General features: G+C 45.7%; 1 protein-coding gene across 1 annotated transcript in view; it reads left to right on the top strand.

Annotated features, from left to right (window-relative positions):
* Positions 1-578: 578 nt before the first annotated feature.
* Positions 579-19,578, top strand: part of ENPP6 (ectonucleotide pyrophosphatase/phosphodiesterase 6) — a 119,128-nt gene continuing 100,128 nt past the window's right edge. Inside the window, exon 1 of the mRNA XM_002914025.4 lies at positions 579-891. Coding sequence (XP_002914071.2) covers positions 651-891 — 241 coding nt within the window. The 5' untranslated portion in view covers positions 579-650. The remainder of the gene's footprint in view (positions 892-19,578) is intronic.

Raw genomic sequence — 19,578 nt, 5'->3', positions numbered from 1 at the left:
CTTGAAAAATAGGACAATAAACACTGTATATAGATGCATAGGAAAAAAAATAAGTGGCTGAGACCTAGACAAATAATTTGTTTTTAAATGCGATGGTGACAGAGACGCTGCTGAAAAGTTCACAAATGTGCCCACCTGATTTCATCATCTCGTTTATATCCTGAATGAAGAGGTTCATGTTACTAAATTGGAAGTGAAAAAGTCAGTGAGAGTTTAAATTGGGCAGAGGTGCGGGATAGCAGCAAATTAAAAGATTGTCCTTTTCCTTGGCTCCACCCTTTGGTTAGCCCAACTGCAAAGTTAGTGTGGACTTCTGTCATCTTCTAAAATTCTACCTCTCTGTGGGTGCCTGTATTTCTGGAACACTCACCCAAAATAATAAGGTCGCCCTGTCTCCTCTGGTGTTGATTCTGGGTTGTTTGGGGACCCAACTTTTCCAAAGGAGTTGGTCTCCGGACTTTCTCGTAAAGGGTGAGTATAGATGTATTTAAAAGGGGGTGCTGTACCTTTAAATTCTGAAAGTGAACTTGGCTCAGGAAGGCCAGCAGTCAAGGTCCAGCCCCTAGAAGAGAGAATAGCTACAGATTCTCCATCCTTCAGTCTTTGCAGGGGGACGGCTGTGCCAGCCGGGCGGGCAGGCTCCTGGCAGCATGGCAGTGAAGCTCAGGGCCCTCCTGCTGGTCCTCGCGCTCAGCCTGGCGCAGCCAGCCGCTGCCGGCCGGAAGCTCCTGGTGTTTCTGCTGGATGGTTTTCGCTCAGACTACATCAGTGATGAGGCCCTGGAGTCCTTGCCTGGTTTCAAAGAGATCGTGAGCAGGGGAGTAAAAGTGGATTACTTGACCCCCGACTTTCCCAGTCTCTCTTACCCCAATTACTACACCCTAATGACTGGTGAGTACTGTGTCCTCTTCTGGGTGGGGTGGGCGGTGGGCTGGAGTCTAACAGGGAATAATTAGCTCCTGGCATTGAAGTCTGATTTAAATGTTCAGGTTTCCCTAGCCCTTTGGGACTCCAAAGTTCTTGGCTGAGACTTTTTTTTCACAGTAGTGTTGTTTCCCAAAAGTTGTCCCAAGGACCTGTTTTGGTGAGGAGAACAGAAAACTACATGAATAGATGGTGTTAAAAGTAGTTATTTGTTTCACAAATAAAAATTCTAGTTAACTCCGTACTAAGTTCAAGCTAAAAAGTCAACAGGTCTTCATGTGTTTGTACCAAATTCCTTCTGTCCCTTTGCTCTGCAGTCATCTGTCATCCTGGAGGTGTTTTGGCTTGTTTGTCAATGTGCTAGACTATGAAAATTGCACATGGGATTCCTGGACTGCATGGAGAGAATATGTATGTCATATCCTGAAGTGTTACTTAGCAAAGCCACTTGCCCCTCTTTTGCCTTCTTGGGCCAAGTAAAATGACGTGGAGAAGAAAAAAAAATGTTTTGTAGTTCAGATTCCCATCTTTAACTTTTAGTATCTGTTAAAACAAAACAAAACAAAAACCCTAGCCAACCCACAGTGTGCTTGGGTTTGGGAAGCTGATTTTTGCCTCAAAATTATCTTCATCAGGGATCGCCAGAACACCAAATGTGATTGCACAAACTCAGTCCTCTATCTGTGCAATCGAACGTACTTTCTGCTCTCACAGTTGGATTCCTGGGTTCTGGTTTGTTTTTTAGCTAACCTTTGTAAGGGCCAGCAAGAGGCTCTCAGAAAGAATTTAGCAAACTGTCCAGGGAGGCTGTTAAGAACGCACTGTTACTGCTGCTTATGCAGGACTTAGCTGCGTGCTCTGAGCACAGGGAAAACTCTCTAAATTATGTTAACAAGAAGGGGGTGAGAACTCTTATATCGTATTATGGCTCTCCACACCGAAGCAAACCCAAAGGAGTCTAGAAAGACAAATGGATATCTCTGACTTCACGTGCGGGTACTGGGTACATGTGTACATAAAAATGCCATAAAATTAAGGGGGGAAGATACTTTGGAGAATTAGAAATGAAAAAAAATCCAGACAGCACACAGGCAAGGAATTTATTTCCTTATTTTTTAACTTCCCCCAACAGACAAACAACCAGCCTCTGTAAGATCAAGAGGATGAACAAAAGTCCTCTCGTCCTCGCTTGGCATGCTTCTCCCCTTGCAGGGAGCCGGTTCGCAGGCTGCCGGGTCACACATAGATGTTATTGTGTGTCACAGCCTGACTTCAGTTCTGTCCCGGGAGTTTCACACACGCAGACCACCCCCACTCCAGTTGTCTTTCAGAGCCTTGCTGGGAGACCCAATTCATGAAGTGCCACGTGCAGTTTTCTCCATCCCAGTGGAAAATGAACAAAATCCATTTTAGAAAGCCAGGCTCCAATGAGGAAAAGGGGACCATTGCAGCCTCCACAGAGAAACCAAGCCAGTGGCATGGCCTTTTGTTCGTCAGACCCACATTTTTGATATTGGCACAAGGGATAATTGGCACCAAGTATCAGTCACACAGAGACACACCTTCTTCTCAGGCTAGGGGTGTGTTCCCTTGTGTACTCATGACGGAACAGCCCTTCCCGTGGTGATACAGTCAGTGCCCATGAGTGTCTGGCAAAGATGTCACCTTCACTGTCAAACTGAGGCTAGCCTGCAGAAGCCATAGAGCTCTATGTGTGTTCTGCCTCAATATTTCTAGATGATAAGACGTATTGTTTGAAAGCCTTACTTACGTTGGCTTTCCCACTTTTATAGAAGCAATGTTTTTTTAAAGATTTATTTATTTGAGAGAGGGCGAGAGCATGAGCAGGAGGGGCAGAGGGAGAAGGGGAGAGACTCTCAAGCAGACTCCACACTAAGCACAGACCTCCAAGTGGGACTTGATCTCATGACCCTGAGATCACCACCTGAGCTGAAACCAAGAGTCGGATGCCTAACCAACTGCACCACCCGGGCGCCCCTTTGGAAGCAATATTGTACACAGAATGTGTCTAGCTAGGCCCATGTTCACACGCACGTGTCTTTGGGTTTGTCTCATACCTACTGAGTGAACGTATGGCTTAGAGCAGGACTGGGGGCCAGGAGGTGCCAGGCCATGAAGCTGCTATCATCTCCACTGCCCTGGAACAGACTCGGGGCTACATTTAGACTATTCCTCCCAATCGCCATGCTTAGTTTTCCACCTGATGTTGAAAAATTCCTCTGTTTTCATTTAAGGAAGGATATAGCCGTTGGGAATTGTACTTAAACATATGGTTTGAGCATTTGAGCATTTTATGAATCGACAAAAGATCCTTTTGGTACTAAAAGATATACTGTTATAAGGTTCATCAGAATTCCTAAGAGAGACTATGATCTCACCTCATTACAAGAATTACTGCCCACAAGACATAAAGCCTTTGGTGTTCTTATCTTTGCATAATGAAGAATATTAGGTTATTGGCCTTGGAGCTGGAAAAACTTGGTTGAAGTCCTCTCGGGGTCAGTATGGTGCTGACGACTTCGGGTAGCCCAGTGCACTGCCCTGAGCCTGTTCCCTCAGCTTCCAGGTCCCAAGTCAGGCCAAAAATCAGTAACACTTCAGGATATGACATACAAATTCTCTGGCCTGCTCCCAGATGCAGGCATGAAAATAAGCAGTGCATAGGGAATTAGAAAAAGTTAGGACTGGCAACTCTTGGGAGGCTGAAATACAAGAAATGAAGCAAATGACTGAAATTCTAGAGAGGAGAATTTTTGGGGAATTCACATGGTTGGTGATGGGAATGAACAGTCACAGGTTGCTTAAGGAACCTGGGAAATCTTCTAGCCCAGTCACTGACATGAAGCCCCTGTGGCTGACTTTTTTTCTCCTTCAAAATATGTTCTGGTATCAGGACAAATGTGAACAAAATCCCAAAAGTGATCAAGAAGATCCATCAAACAATTGATTGCTGGGGATACACAGAATCTTAAAATAGGGCCTTTCATCCAGGGAGCCCACAGTCAAGTTGAGGCGAGACATATCAGGTACCTACTAATACTCTAAGATGAATGAAAAGGACTGAATTGTTTCCATCTAAAATGTATGTATTGAAGTCCCAACCCCTAGTAGCTCAGAATGTAATGTATGTAAAGATACAGTCTTTAAAGAGGTGAGTAAGTTGAAGTGAGGCTGTTAGAGAGGGCCCAGCCCAGTCTGACTGATTTCCTTTCAAAAGAGGGAGAGACACCAGGAATAAATGTCCTCAGAGAAAAAGCCATGTGAGGACACAGTGAGAAGGCACCTTCTGCAAGCCAAGGAGAGAGGGCCTCACCAGGAACCAAACCTTCGAGCACCTTGACCTTGGATTTTCAGCCTCCAGAACTGTTGTTTGGCTACCCAGTCTGTCCTGTTTTCTTACTCATCTCCAGCAAATGAATACACAAAGGACCTGAAAGTCCTTTCCCTTTTTTTTTTTTTAAGATGTTATTTATTTATTCGAGAGAGAGAGAGAGAGAGAATGAGAGGGAGAGAGAGAGAGCACGAAGGGGCAGGGTCAGAGGGAGAAGCAGACTCCCTGCTGAGCAGGGAGCCTGATGCGAGACTCAGTCCTGGGACTCCAGGATCATAACTTGAGCTGAAGGCAGTTGCTTACCCAACTGAGCCGCCAGCTGTCCCCTGAGGGTGCTTTCCTGATATGCCCCTGGAGACCGGAAGGGAGGAGAGAGTTCTTCCAGTTGTAGCATGTGAAGCATTTTGAAGGAGGTGGGCTTTGAGCTGGAATAGAGAGCCCCAAGCATGGCACGTATGTCATTATATCTAACTTGATGCATCAGCTCTCTTTCTGAAGAGCTGTGTGTGGATCAAATTAATTTTAGTTAAAACACAACCACAGTGTAAACACAACCACTGCTCTGCTTTCTGTTTCATTTTTAAAAATTTTTTTAAAAAGATTTTATTTATTTGAGAGAGAGAGAGTGGGGGAGTGGAGCAGAGGCAGAAGGAGAAGCAGACTCCCCGCTGAGCGGGGATCCTGACGCAGGACTCAGTCCCAGGACCCTGGGACCGTGAGTTGAGCCGAAGGCAGATGCTTAACCTACTGAGCCACCCAGGCGTCCCTGCTTTCTGTTTTAATCTCTTACTGTTGATCTTGTTGTAAAGATCTCTCTCTGAGGTAGATCCGCATTTAAGTAAGGTTTAACACAAAATCCATGGAAGAAAAGCAATGATTTGTTCAATCCAGATCATGGGTAAGAGAAAATGAAAATGTTGGATATTTTTGAGGAAGTATAACTTAGCATCATTTTGTCAAGGCCAATGGCAACATTTGTTTGAAATTCTTGAATACTTCTGATCAAGCATTTGGGGAAAGTGGTCCAGAAATGTCCTGAGTAGCAGGGAAGCTGGTCTAGAATTTAATCTTTACTGAAGATAATCTACCAAGAGACAAACATATGCTGAAACTAGTTCGTTCTGCAGTATGTTATTATCAGTTCAACATTTAAACACTTGTAAGTAAAATACAGGGAGTTTGGGTGCCTTGCTCCCAAAGAATGTCAGGACCAAAGAATGTCAGGACCAGGACCGAGATTGGAGGGCAGGTGTCAGAGACCAGGTTCTCACACAGCAATTAGCAGGGCTCTGACCCCAGTCCTGGAGTGCCCAGGAGGTCATGCATCAGACCTGGGACCTGGGGACAGAAGTCCCCCCAAGACCAGTCTGGGAGTAAATAAGAGTCTGAATAAAGGTGCTTTATCAATCTTCTACTGGCATCAAAGCAAAACCAAGGGTGTTAACCATTAGAATTAATATTTGTGCGAATCTATTTCCTGTTGCACTCCTAGAAATTACATGGAAACAAATTCTTCCCAGATATCAAGGATCCAACATTCTGGAGTAAGAGATTGCAGGGTAAGGTACGCTTTTCCCTGCTTTTGCGAAAATAGCTGATTTAAATTAAAGCCGGCTGTCACTTGGACCAAAAGAAATCAGTGCAGAAAGTACTTGAGAAATCACGTTTTGAACAAAGCCCACCTGCTCAGTCTTCTGGAGAATTCAGGTTTTACCTGGTGGGCTGCCTTCGAACCCCTGCACCCCCACAGCACAAGCAGTGTGGATGCAGCCTCCAGAGCCCTCCCCCTTCCCCTCCCGCAAAGTCAGCATCTGCTCAGGGACATTCACCCCAGCATCTTAGCTTCCCTCGATTTAGAAGCCGCCTTGAATGCATGATATCTGGTATGCCCTCTGCTTTTTCTCTCCTTCTCTCTTGTACAAAACCCAATTCCACTTTTCATGTTCACCAAAGACCTCCTGTGGTCAAGTGTCAATCCTTAGGCTTCGATTTCCGGCCCAGAAACAGTGCTGGGCTGGGCCCTGCTTCTCCTTCCTGACAGCTCTCTCGGTTTCCTCTGGTTTTGCCGACCGCTGCTTGGTCCCTTCTGCTGTTCCTCCACATCTTCCTTACCTCGCTTTCTCTGACAGCCCGAGAGGGCTGTCCTTTCCACGTGGATGGCAAAGCCTGTGCTCCTCCTACCTCCAGCCCTAGAGTCCACACCCTCTGTTGCCCAGAGCTCCCTAACAGCCCCTGCTCCCTCCACCCCTCTGTCCTACCTTCTCTGTGTCTCCACAGACAACCAGAGTCGTCCTTTTGCAGCGTGCATCTGATCGTGCCGCTCCTCCATTCAGAGCCTCCCATAGATTCTGCTTTCGCTCCAGGTAAAACCTGGAGTTCTTTGAGAACTGGCCCATGTGGCCATCCCATCCCTTTCTGGTCTCATTCCTGACCCTCCTCCTCTTGCTGTCTCACCTGTTCCAGGCAGGTGGCCACCTCCAGCCGCTTCAGCTTGCTGTTTCAATTTGGCTGGAATGCTTTTCCCTAGAAAGAACCGAGGTTTGCTCCACTTCTTTTTTCAGATTTCTTTCCCAAAGTCACTGCAGTGATCTGCCTTCCCTGCCCACTACCTGACAAGCCTACGTGACTCCATCATTTTCTCCTTTCTCCCTCTCCTTATTTTTCATCTCTGCACCACGGATTATTTATTCTGCCTTCTTCAAAGAAAATTTATTTTTGTGAAGTGGTATGATAGTAATGAAAATATTCAGAGTTTCCGGGAACTTGTCAATTATTATTTTGGTTCTAGATAACTCCTAAACTAATAAGAAGGGGGAAAAACCCCTCTGAAATTATGCTTTGCTTTATGAAGGCAATTAACAGCCATTTAGGAGAACTGATTACTAGTTATGTCTAATAATCTTATGTGTCTTAAAACAGTCATCAATTTTGTTTTAAATTTTGACTATAAGGTTGGAGGCAGCAAGAGGGTGGAAAAGAGAGTCACCACAAGGAGGCGGCTGTGCCAAAGTAGGAGATCAAAGGCCTGGGGCATTGGGAGGAGTTTTAACCAGAAAACTAGTCGTCACCATGACCCAAGAAGAGAACCTGATTCTCGCCAAGATCGCTGAAGCCAAGAAAGCAGAGGCAACAGCAAAGCTCGAACAAGGCAAATGGTTCAGAACCACTTGAACATCTCTGAGAGGACAGTGAAGGCCAAGTTTCGTGTCATCCTGGCTGTCAGACCCTGGGTCAGGTCCGGCAAGTTAAAGGACTGGCAGGGCCATCCTTACGTTCTGAGCCCCCATCCCAGATCGTTTAAGTGGCCAGGCTGGGAACGCAGGTATCATGAGAGGCTCTGTAGACATTTGAAAACATGAGATAGCATTGTAGGCTGTATCGTGTCCCCCTGACCCTGCCAATTTATATCTTGAAGTCCTAACCCCCAATGCCTCATTTGGAGATGAGTGTCTTAAAAAGGTAATTAAGTTAAAATGGGGTCAGTAAGGTGGGCCATAATCCAATATGGTCGATGTCCTTGCAAGAAGAGATTAGGACACAGGTGGGCACAGAGGGAAGCCCGTTTGAAGACACAGGGAGAAGACAGCAGTCTACAGGCCAAGAAGAAAGGTTTTAGAAAAGGCCAACTCTGATGACACCTTGATATCAGATGTCTAGCCCCAGAGTTGTGAAAAATAAATTTCTGTTGTGTAAGCCACCTGGTGTGTGGTACTCTGTTATGACAGCTCTTGGAAACAAATACAGTCAGGAGGGTGACACAAGTCTGCCGACGGAGGAGTGAGGTATTTTTAGACAGACCTCTTCTATCCCCCATTTACTGGGAGTTTCTGGTGGTTTCCGCCCCAAAATTGAGTTAGTCATGGTGTATTGATTTCCTAGGGCTGCTGTAACAAATGATAACAAACTGGGTGGCTTAAAACACAGGAATTTTTTCCTTCACAGTTCTGGAGGCTGGTGATCGGAAATCAAGGTGTTGGCAGAGCCATGCTGTCTTGGGAGACTCCAGGGGAGAATCTCCGCCATGCTTTTCTCTTAGCTTCTGGTGTTGCCAGCAATCCTTGGTCTTCCCTGCCCTGCAGAGGCACTGATGTCTCCCTCTGGTCTCTGCCTCTGTTGTCTCCTGGTGTTCTCCCTGTGTGTCTCCATGTCTCTTCTCTTCTTACAAGGACACCAGTTATACTGGATTAGGGCCCATCCTAATGATAGAACTTCAGCATGTTTGGGGGGACACAATTCAACCCCTATCACGTGGTGGAATGGAAAGAGCTGTGAATTTGTTGCAGAAGACCTGATTTCATCTATTCTGTCACCTCTTAACTTTCAGAGTTTGAACAAGTTCTTTTGAGTTTGAACATTATCTGTCAGTAGAATGGAGAAAGGAAAAGTAACCCAGCAGGCTTGTTGGAGGACAGAACAGGACACCTCGTGTAAAGCCACCATTATAAAAACTGTACCTATCACACACTTTATCACTAAGATCAGGCTAAATTATGTTGTAATAACAAGCTGTATCAGAGGCTTACAACCAAGGTTTATCCCTCACTCATGTACATGGACTTTAAGGATTCACTCTGCCCCATTTCCTCTTCATTTTGAGACCCAGGCTGAAAAAGCAACTTCTACATGAGACGTGCTGCTCATGTGGCTAAGGGAGAGAGGGAACATGGCAGAATGACATGGTAATGCTTAGAACCTCTGCTCAAGGCGGCACAAGCCACATCCACTCGTTCCACTGGCCGGTGGGTCAGGGGTGCATAATCCTCTCACAGTGGGGGCAGGAATTGTCCTGAGCATTAATGCAGTGTATCACACACACTGAACGGGTATTCATTGCATCTTATAGGAAGCTTGTGGGTCTTTCTGAGAAGGAATGGCATAGAGTGCCTGCAATGCAGGGGAGGCAAGTATTATTGGGAGTTACAGTGGGCTTGAACTTTTTCATTTCGTTCCAGTAGAACTAAACATTGAAAGATAAGTGGAAAGATTTTTAGCAGAAGTATTTTGAGCCAGATCTTAAGAGAAAAAAAAAGAAATCTATGAAGTCTGCCAGATGTGAGGGCCACAGCACAAGCAAATCAGAGAAGCAGAACAAGGCAGGTGAAGGAACACTAAACCCATTCACCACTTGGGTGTGTGTTGAAGGACTAGAGAGATGAATTTGAAAAAAAAAAAAAAGACACGTAGTTGATGGAAGTCTTTGAAAGCTGAATTGAAAATAACCCAGTAAACTCCTCCTTTCTTTCTCTTCCACGTCAAATGTTCAAGCATCTGTTCTTCGTGATGGGCTGTAAGTAAGGAGGTGAACTTGAAGAGCAGCTCGGAGGCAGCACTTGCTGAGGCTGCCAGGGCACTGAAAGGGGAGGAGGAAGTAAGAGGAAGGGAGCCTGAACCAAGTCCAAGACCGGGAGGTGTTCAGACTCTGGGGCTCCTGTGAGCAGAGACCAGAGACAGGAAAGTTTGGAGGCCTGTATGTTTGGGGAAGTATATTTTATCAGAATAGATTTCGAGTGGGAGTAGGGTCTTCACCTGGAATTGGCCCTTTAGGGGATCAGAGACAGAGTTCCAGAAACATGTGGAGTAACCATGTGGGTAAAAGAGAGAAATTGCTCCTGTGGATCCCAGGGGACTCCCAGAGAGTGGACTTCTTATCTCTCTGTGTGCCCCAAGCTGGTGGAGGCTGTTTCTCGCAGAGGCACAGTTAAATCTGTCTTCCCATCTGCATGAACTTGGTCTACATTTTGTCACTTGCTTCCCAAGGACACCTAACATATCTTTCTAAGGGGTCCCGATCATGCTGCCTCAGGAAGCAGGCTGGCTGGGTAAAGTACGGGACGACAAAAGCGGGGCGAGCAGTAACCGGCTCATGGCCAGAGAAAGAAGTGTGTCCCAGGAATTTACAAAAATAATCTTTCCTGACACGTCATTATTTAAGCTCCCATCAGCAGACCTCTCTACAGCGAAGTGCCACTTTTCAAAAAGTCTGTTTCTCTTGGCTTCCGTGGTGATGAGAGGGCGTTCTTGTTATATGGCATTCAGCCGCTGGAACCTGACTCCCTGAAGAAGGGAATGGTTAGGACCATGGGTAAAGCTTAAAAATGTGATGAAAGCTTTTGATTATAATAACAGCAAACCCTTTTCCAGAAGGTTCACCCGCACAGTCCTCAAACCATGGCTGCTCTCCCCTCCCTCTTCCCCTCCCCCCAGTGTTGATTGATAAGACCTTATTTCTCCTGCCAAGGCTTCTGGGAGTTTGGTTGAAACACGCTGCTCTCAGTACCTGCTTCATCATGAATGATATGCCAAAAATGGGTTAAAGGACATTTAAAATTATTTTGGAGGGAGCCTGAGTCAGCGTGCTAACATTTATTTCAGAGACACTTTAAACAGCACATACTCAAGTTTCAGAGTCCCCTTCCATGAATAGCACCATTGTGTCCACCATCCTCCAGGCGAGGACCTGGGGCAGGTCTGGGGCTCCCCTAGCTCCTGTGTGTAGCATTTGGCTCTCGTTGGATGTTGTGCTTGATCGTAACCTAGTGCTACCTTCAGCCATTTCCATCCCAGGGACCAAGGGTCTGGCAGACAGGTCATGAAACCATGGGGAGCAGTCTCATTTGGACCAAGGGCTGCTCAGGCTGGGATCATAAACAAACGTATATCCGAGGTTACTGCAGATATTTTACCCCTCGATGAATAACTTGCCCTGGGTGCCTGCCTTCTGTGGTCGCCAGGTGTGCAGCGGGAGGACAAGTGGGGTCGCCGTGAGAATGCATGCGCATGTCTGCAGCAGAGTGTCTTAGCCTGGGTGCTGGGGCCACAAACGGATTGCACGTGTGCCCAGGGGCCCTGTCCCCTGCCCGGTCACCTGGGGATGAACAGCCTTGTGTGTTCATCCCATGTTGTCCAACCCAAATGTCTGATGTGAAGCAGGTTGGGAAGCGCTGGTAGACCAGAGAGAGCACAGAAGGGAGGGCAGGGTGCCAGGTTCTTCTCCTGACTCTGCCAGGACCTGCTGGGGCATCGGATGTCATATCATCTTCCTAGTCCTGAGTTCCCACGGCTTTAAGATGGGAGGCCTGGGAAAGAGGAGCCCTGGGGTTAACTGTGCATTTAGTAATGCCAGATATATGCTGGGAATGTTCTAAGTGCTCTGTTCTAGGTGCTGGGAATAGTCATGAGGCTCAAAGGAGATTCTCAGGGGCCATGGTTGGACAGAGGGAAAGGGTGATCGGATGGGGTTTTCGATGACATTCTGCATCCTTCTGTTAGTGAGTCCCCTTTGACCTCTTTTACGCATTTGAAGAAAGTAGTCTGTAGTTCACCCCACAGGCTGCCGATGGCCCTGGACAAGGACCCTGGCCTGAGGGGAGGGCGAGAGGCAGCAGATGGTGGTGCCCACATCTAGGGATAGAGTGGGTAAGCCACCCATAGAGTTTGCCTCAGGGGTCCTTGGGCCTTGGCTCTTCTTCCAGATTCTGCACACAAGGCAAATAAATCAGCCCACTGGCTCTGCAGCCTGTCTAGTTTTCCCTGAAAAATTATCTGTGTGTATAAGGATTTGGCTTTCTCAGGTGGGCTTGAGAAAACATTCTGCTTTAATGGTTGAAGGCAAAAACCTTAAACATTGGTGTTTGGGAGAAAACCTCAAATATTGGGCTTCTAGTCATTCACTGGTGGACTACAGGCCCAGCCTCGAACATGTTCCCCACCCGCACCAGCCCTGCCCCTGTAGGGGGTACAGGTAATGAAAGCCTATTAAAGGATTGTCCCGCCAGGGCCACCCTCACTGGCCCTGTGACTCCCTTTCTGGGCTTTGGTGTGTTCTCCTTGGTAAAGGAGGTGGACCCTCTCTAGGGTACACCCCTGACTTGCAAGACAACCCAGCAAGAGTGCACCAAAGAGGGCAGATGTGGGGCCAGACCACGTCAGGCCATGAGGGTACCTCAGAGAAGTCACCAGGGTCCACACTTCTGAAAAAGGCCCCAAGCCACTCACCCTGAGATGTTGCCAGCAGCCAGTTCATGTACTGGATGTGACTGGTCAGTTACTTTAAAAACTTTCCACACATGTTCTCCCAGCCTCTGGTCACAAACACTCTCTCCCACCCTCTGTCTGGCCTGGCCCTACCAGGAGCCAGGAGGCACAAGCAGCCCCTGCTGGGAGACACCCCCATTCAAGGTCATCAGGGCCCAGCCAAAGATTTTTGCCAATTGGAGGAAAAACATAAGAAACTAGAACCGTGGTTCCCTCTTAGAGATAGATGAGAGACGAAGAGGGGAGGGGACATCTTATTGCCTGTCTTTTGAACAATATGATTTCTCTATTCAAAATATTGAATTAAGCTCATCTCTAGTTGAGTAAGCCGACATTTTAATTTAACATCGATAAAGCCCCCTGTTTTACTTCAGTCTGCTGTAACAAAGGACCATAGGTTAGGTGGCTTACAAACGATAGAAATTTATTTTTCACAGTTCTGGGGGCTGGAAGTCTGTGATCAGCATGCCAGTGTGGTCTGGTTCTGGCGAGGGTGCTGTTCTGGGTTGCAAATGACCATTTTCTCATTGCCTCACATGGCAGAAAGAGGGTGAGAGAGTTCTCTGGGGTCCCTTTTATAAAGGCACTAATCCCATTCATGAGAGCTCCATCCTCATGACCTAAGCACCTGCCAAAGGCTCAGCCTGTTAATAACATCACACTGGAAATGAGACTTGAATATATAAGTTTTTCAGGGAGACAAACATTTGGTCCGTTGCACTGCCCTTGTGACTTCGAGAAATATATTCACACTAAAAGAGGTTTTTTTAAGAAGATGTTTACCAACCTAGTGGGCATAAAGCAGTTTTTTGTGGTTTGGTTTGGTTTTTTTTTCAGTCTGTATTGCAGGCTTGTGAACAACAGCCAGCCAGGGCTCAGGAGACCCCTGGTGAAGGCCGCTATCATCATCCTTCATGGAACACTGTCACCTCAGGGGAGCTGCCGCTGCCCCTCTGAGAAGCAGGACAAAAGATCCTCTCTCAGGCCCCACCTTGTTTCTAGCCTCTGAAGGCCTTCCGCTCCCCAGGTGGGTCCCTGGAGCTACCCCTGCAGACCAAACCAGTCCACGCAGCAAGCCATCCTGCTTTTGGTCTGCGCTTGCTCAAGGGCAGTGGAGTGTTAGCAGTCTCTGCATCCGGCCCAGTGCTTGCTCAGAAGAGACCCTTGATTCATGTTTGTCAGACCTTGCTGGTTCAGCCAGTAACCGGACTTCGTCCAGCCCTGTGGTGGAAGCCTTATGTTATCTATCTTTTTTGTAGACTCTGGAGTTTTGTTGCTGAACCTCATCTACCAAGATTCCCCTGTTCTTTAACAAACCACGGGTGCCTTCATACACCTGTGGTGAGCTCGCTGGATTCTGGAGTCCTTCTGGCCATAGGAATCCATAGGCTTCTCAGTTCCTGCTTCACCTTCACACTGGATGGCTTCTCCTGCCCCGGGGGCCCATAGAACACCATTGCTACTTTTAGCCTGTCATCCGGGATTCCCCAGCACCCAGGGCTGTCCTCCTTCGTGCTGGGCTCTGTGGGTGGATCTGATTCCATGTTCCTGTTACTCCCAGTCTAGCCTCTTCCCCTGCAGCTAAGCCAGCTGGCCTCGTCCCAAACCATGACACCCCTCCCTGTACGTTCAGGGTACATTTTAGCATGCATTCGTCAGTGTAAAATATAACATTAAAACTATGTGAATGAGCTTGGGAGTATGTAACAAAACCCACTGTATCCCAATCCAGAATTTCCCCCAGAGGCATCCAGAATTACAACATGTAAAAAGCAGAAGCAGCCTTAGAAACGCTAGCGCATTTATTTGTCTCATTATGCAGCACAGACCCAGACCCTAAGATTCAGACCCAGCAGCTAGGTAGGGGCAGAGCCTGACCAAGCACAGGGCTCCGAGGCCAGCTGGGGTCTGGCATCCCTCAAATGCACAGGGACAGAAGCCCAGGTGTCCTTTGCAACCCTTCCTGCCTGTTTGCCATTGGGCTGCTTTGCCTGAGCTCTCAGCACTTCTCTGGACCCACCACTCTGTCACAGCGGCGCTTCCCTGCCTGGGTGCCTCTTGCTTATTTCTCACCCTTATTAACCTCTCCCAGGATGCATAAGCTGAAATGGAATGAGATTCAAAGAAGCTTTCTGTGAGATTTCATCAAGGATCTGATCAAAGAGGAGGTGGAACCACCTAGAAGACTGGGGGTGGTGTTTGGACGCAGCTCAGCCATCCTCCCCACTTCCCTCCCTACTTACAGATGAGCATTGAAGGCTGGCTGCTATCCTTTAAGCTCCTTATAACCTCCCCAAGTTCTGATGGAGCAGATAAGAAAATCACATTCCAAAGGACTCACCCTCAGACCGTGTCAGCCTGTACCTCAACATCTAGCTAAAAGCTAAAATAATCAGATAAAAAAAAAAAAGACTATATTGACCGAATCCCAAGCATCTGTTTGTTCTTTTGAAATGAGTAGCCAGCTGTGTGGGTGTCTTGAAAATTCACCTCAGGAGGTTCCCTCAGTGGACATCAGATTAGTTTCTACCCTTCAGGGTCCTGTTGGCCAGTTGTGAAATCCCCATTGGAATGGAATTTTGGAGAATGATCTCTTCACCTCTCCCTTGTCACCTCCCTATTTTTGTTGGAGGCCTTTCTGGGAACTCTCAGTCCTTCCCTTTGCTTATACTAATAACTTCTGGAAGGATTCTGCTCCCATCCTCCCTGGAACCCCTAAGCCTCCACTCCAGCCCAGATGCCAGCTTCCCTCTACCTATCTTTCTCTTTTAAGCCAAAATAAGAGGTCTGTTCTCTAAAAGGCCTTGATCCACAGACAGTAAGCTTTCAGAGCTGGGTGGTGCTTTGAGATCTATTTGCTAGGTCCTTTACTGCTTACTATCTGAACCACAGAATTTGGTAACTAACTGCAACAACATACAGTGTCGACATATGTGCATACAATACATCCTATATGAATACTCTCTGTGTGAGAATATATTGGACATTTACTATTCTAAATAAGTTGCTGTTCTAAAGATGACCAGGACATGGCCTCTGTCTTGGATGAACTTGCAATTAAGCTGGAGCAACTAAATATGTGTTGAAATAAATATAATCACAGGACAAAATAGAATCAGCACAGGAGATACAGAGACCATTTCTGAGAGTGTGTGGTGAAGAGGAAAAGCTTGCTGAGGTGCTGATATTTAAGTAAAGCCTGAAGGATTTGGATAGGTTGAAACTTGGAGGAAGGGCCTTAAGGGTGGACAGTCTTACGCAAGTCAGGGGGCAGAGGTGGGAACGATGAGGACCATGAAGAGAGCAGGATTGGGCTTTGAGACACTTACTATAACATTACTGAGCAGTGCGTGTCTGAGGGAGGCCAGCCAGGTCTGAGGTGAGAACTCACCTGGGAGTCAGGTCCTCAGAAGCAGAATGAGCCTGGGGTCAAGGATTTGCTAGGCTCTGTGGAGAGGGAATGGGCAAGACTGGTTGGATGTGGGGGATCAGAGAAAAAAAAGTCTCAGTATCAGACAAGAATTCAAGCGAGTCTTATGGTAATGTTAATGAATTAATCTGTGTGTAAAGTGGATCCACGTTCACAATCTTGAATGTGTAAGAAACAGTGCATGTCTTTATTTTCCTTTTTTTTTTTTAAAGATTTTATTTATTTGACAGAGAGAGACATAGGGAGAGAGGAACTTATAAGCAGGGGGAGTGGGAGAGGGAGAAGCAGGCTTCCCACTGAGCAGGGAGCCCAATGCGGGGCTCAATCCCAGGATCCTGGGATCATGACCTGAGCTGAAGGCAGACACTTAACAACTGAGCCACCCAGGCGCCCCTGTCTTTATTTTCTTTAAAAAAAAAAAAATCTACGCAAGTGATGAATCACTAAATTCTACTCCTGAAAACAATATCACATTATATGTTAACTAACTAGAATTTTTTTTTAAATTTGAAAAAAAATAAAAATAAAACATAGAAATTTACAGTTTAACCCCAAAATAAGTAGACCTCCAATGTCTGACCACCCCCCCCAAATCTAAATCTATGGGTGAATCTGAAAACATGCTAAGTCAAATAAGCCATACACAAAAGGACAAATATTAGATGACTCCACTTTTGTGAGGTACCTAGGGTAGTCAGATTCATAGAGACAGGAAGTAGAATGGTGGTAACCAGGGGCTGGGAGGATTGGGAAGTTAGTGTTTAATAGGACAGAGTTTCAGTTTGGAATAAGAACAGTTCTGGAGGTGAGCAATGGTGACGGCTGCACAACAGCATGAATGTACTTAGTGCTACTGAATATACACTGAAAAATGGTTAAAATGGTGACTTTTATATTATGTGTATTTTACCACAACTAAAAAAAAAATCCTAAATCTGACTTTGACTCCCATCCCACTGGGCTCAGTGGAAATTCAATCTCAGTCACTGCTGGGTGGGGAGTGGGGTGACTTTTCTTCCTCATCTAGGGTTATGCAAAGGCCCTGGGTCATATATATTCCTGAGGCATTGAGGAGAGCAGTCCTTGTCATTGGTCCACCCTGGTTCCCACAAAATGCTCACTTGTCAATCCATGTGACTCCAGAGACCAGGCTCTGCTGCTTTGAGCTGGAAAACCTTGTACCTTGACTCCAGCCTCCTCTGTTGTGTCCTCTCCATGGAGTTCTGCCACCAAGCAGTGCATCATTTTCTGCTCTCATTGGATCAGTAAATCCTTCTTATCTCTCCCTGGTCTGGAGGAAAAATTTCCACCAGGACTAGTTTCATGAGTGTGTTACCTATGCAGTCACACTGGGCCTCATGCTTATAGGGACCCCGTGCTTGCTTTCATGCTCTGCTGTCACCATTTTGAAATTCTTAATAATTTATGAACAAGGATCCCACATTGTCATGTTGCACTAGGTCTTGCAAATTATGTAGCCCATCCTGCCTTTCTCTCTTCCTTGCTTCCCTCAAAGGCAAATATGCCTTCCGTCTTCCTCTCCCCTTCAGAGACATGTTCACAGTGTGTTCAGATGAGCTCAATTTGAGATGATAAAGTGTCCCAAAGGAAAGAGTGTGTCCAGCAGGCAATATCAGCTGTTGTTCCAGAAACACAGACCACTCCAAAGACAGAAGGGGCTGGATGCCTGCTTGAAACACAATAGAGGAAAATATATAAGAAGAGAAAGGCTAGTTCATATTTCAGTAAAATATCTCAGTGCAGTAACTAAATCAGTGGTTTATATTCTCATACTTTGGACACTTGCAAGATATCTGAGTGGTGATGTCTTTACCAGTCATGATGGTTTAGAGATAAAGATTTCAGAGTTGTCCTCAGAGAGGTGAGAAATTATATGAGTAGATGAGGCCCCTTGGGAGGATTATGGCAAGAGAAGAAAAAGAGGTCAAGATGAAACCTTGAGGGACCTTGCTTACATTTAGGGAGCAGGGTGGAGGAGAAGAAAGAAGAAGAAGAAGAAAGGAGACGAGAAGTACAGACCTATCACAGACCATTCTAGCAAAAACCCAAAATGAAAAACAGCAGGAGTCAAACAGGATTAAAGTAACCAAGAAAAAAGATTTTTCAACAGGAGACAGAATTATCATACAGAAGATTTAAGGAAAAGAAGAAACAAAAAGTCATTAGATTAGGGGACTTGCACAAAGCAGCAGGGTTTGGAGACCAGTAGGGAGATGGAAAGGAGGAACAATGCTTTGTAGATGAATTCTGTATTTGGAGGACTGGGGGGCTGGTGTTTGCCTGTGTCACCGGGAATGTGGAGGGACTAACCTAGTCACGATATGCTGGTGGAGGATCTAACCTAGTCTTGATATGCTGGTTTATGGGTCTATAAAGTTGTGATCTCAACTGATCTTTTAAAATTATTATTGCAGTTTTATTGAGGTATACTTTACATGCCATAAAATCCATCCATTTATAGTGTACAGTTCAATGATTTTTAGTATATTTACAGAGGTGTGCAACTATCATGACAATATAATTTTCGAGTATTTCCATCACCCCACCACAAAACCTTGTACCCTGTGGTTGCTCCTCATTCCCGTGTCTAGCAACCACATTAGGCAACCACTAATCTAACTTATTTCTCTAAAGATTAGCTTTTTCTGGACATTTTATATAAATCGAACCATAGGATATGTGTTTTTTTGCATCTGGCTTCTTTCACTACTCATAATGATTTTGAGGTTCGTCCACATTGAATCGATACCTCACTCCTTTCCCCCGGCAAGGAGTAATCCATGATACAGCTAGACCACGTTGCGTTTACCCATTCGCCAGCTGACGAACATTTGGATTGTTTCCATTTTTCGGCTGTTGTGAATAATGCTGCTACAGACATTTGTGTACAGAGTCTTCATGTAGACATATGTTGTCATTTCTTCTGGGTAGGTACTTAGGAGTAGAATGGCTGAGTCATATGGGAATTCTATGTTTAACATTTTGAGAAACTGCCAAACTGGCTTTCAAAATGGCTGCATGACTTTACATTCCCACCAGCAATGTAGGAGGGGTCCCATTTCTCTACAACCTCAGTAACACTTGTCATTGTCTTTTTCCATTATTGCCATTCTAGTGGGTGAGAAGCAGTATTTTGTTGTGGTTTTGAGCTGCATTTCCCTAATGACTAATGATGCTTGACATAACACACTTAGTGGCTATTTGGTAACTTCTCGGGAGGAATGTCTATTCAAATTATATTATCCCTTTTTAAAAATTGGGTTATCTGTTTCTATTATTCGTTGTAAGAATTTTTCATACATTTTGGATATACGTTTCTTTGAGGAAATGTGACCTGCAAATATTTTTCTCTTAGGAGTTGGGCTGTTTCACTTTCCTAATGGAGTGGCTTCAAGTGTAAAAGCATTTAATGAAGTTTTATTCATTAATTTTTTGCTTTTGTCACTTGTACTTTTTGTGTCATATGTAAGAAGTAGCTGCTTAAGCCAACATCATGAAGATTTACTCTTGTGTTTTCTTTTAAGAGTTTTGTACTTTCAGCCCTTACATTTAGATCTGTGATGATTTTGAGCTAAGCTTCGTGTATCCTGTGAGGTAGTCACCCAGCACCATTTGTCAGAAGAGTATTCCTTTCCTACTGAATTTTCTTGACACTTCTGTTGAAAAGCAACTGACCATAAATGTTAGAGTTTATTCCTGGGCTCTCCATTTTATTCCATATGTCCCTCCTTATGCCAGGACCATACTGTCATGATTACTTGGCTTTGCAGTAAGTTTTGAAATCAGGATGTGATTTTTTCCCCTCTGACTTTGTGCT

This window comes from Ailuropoda melanoleuca, chromosome 18, assembly GCF_002007445.2.
Source record: "Ailuropoda melanoleuca isolate Jingjing chromosome 18, ASM200744v2, whole genome shotgun sequence".
In the NCBI taxonomy this organism is placed as follows: Eukaryota; Metazoa; Chordata; class Mammalia; order Carnivora; family Ursidae; genus Ailuropoda; species Ailuropoda melanoleuca.
The sequence above is the reverse complement of the archived record's forward strand: the minus strand, read 5'-3'. Positions and strand labels throughout refer to the sequence as shown.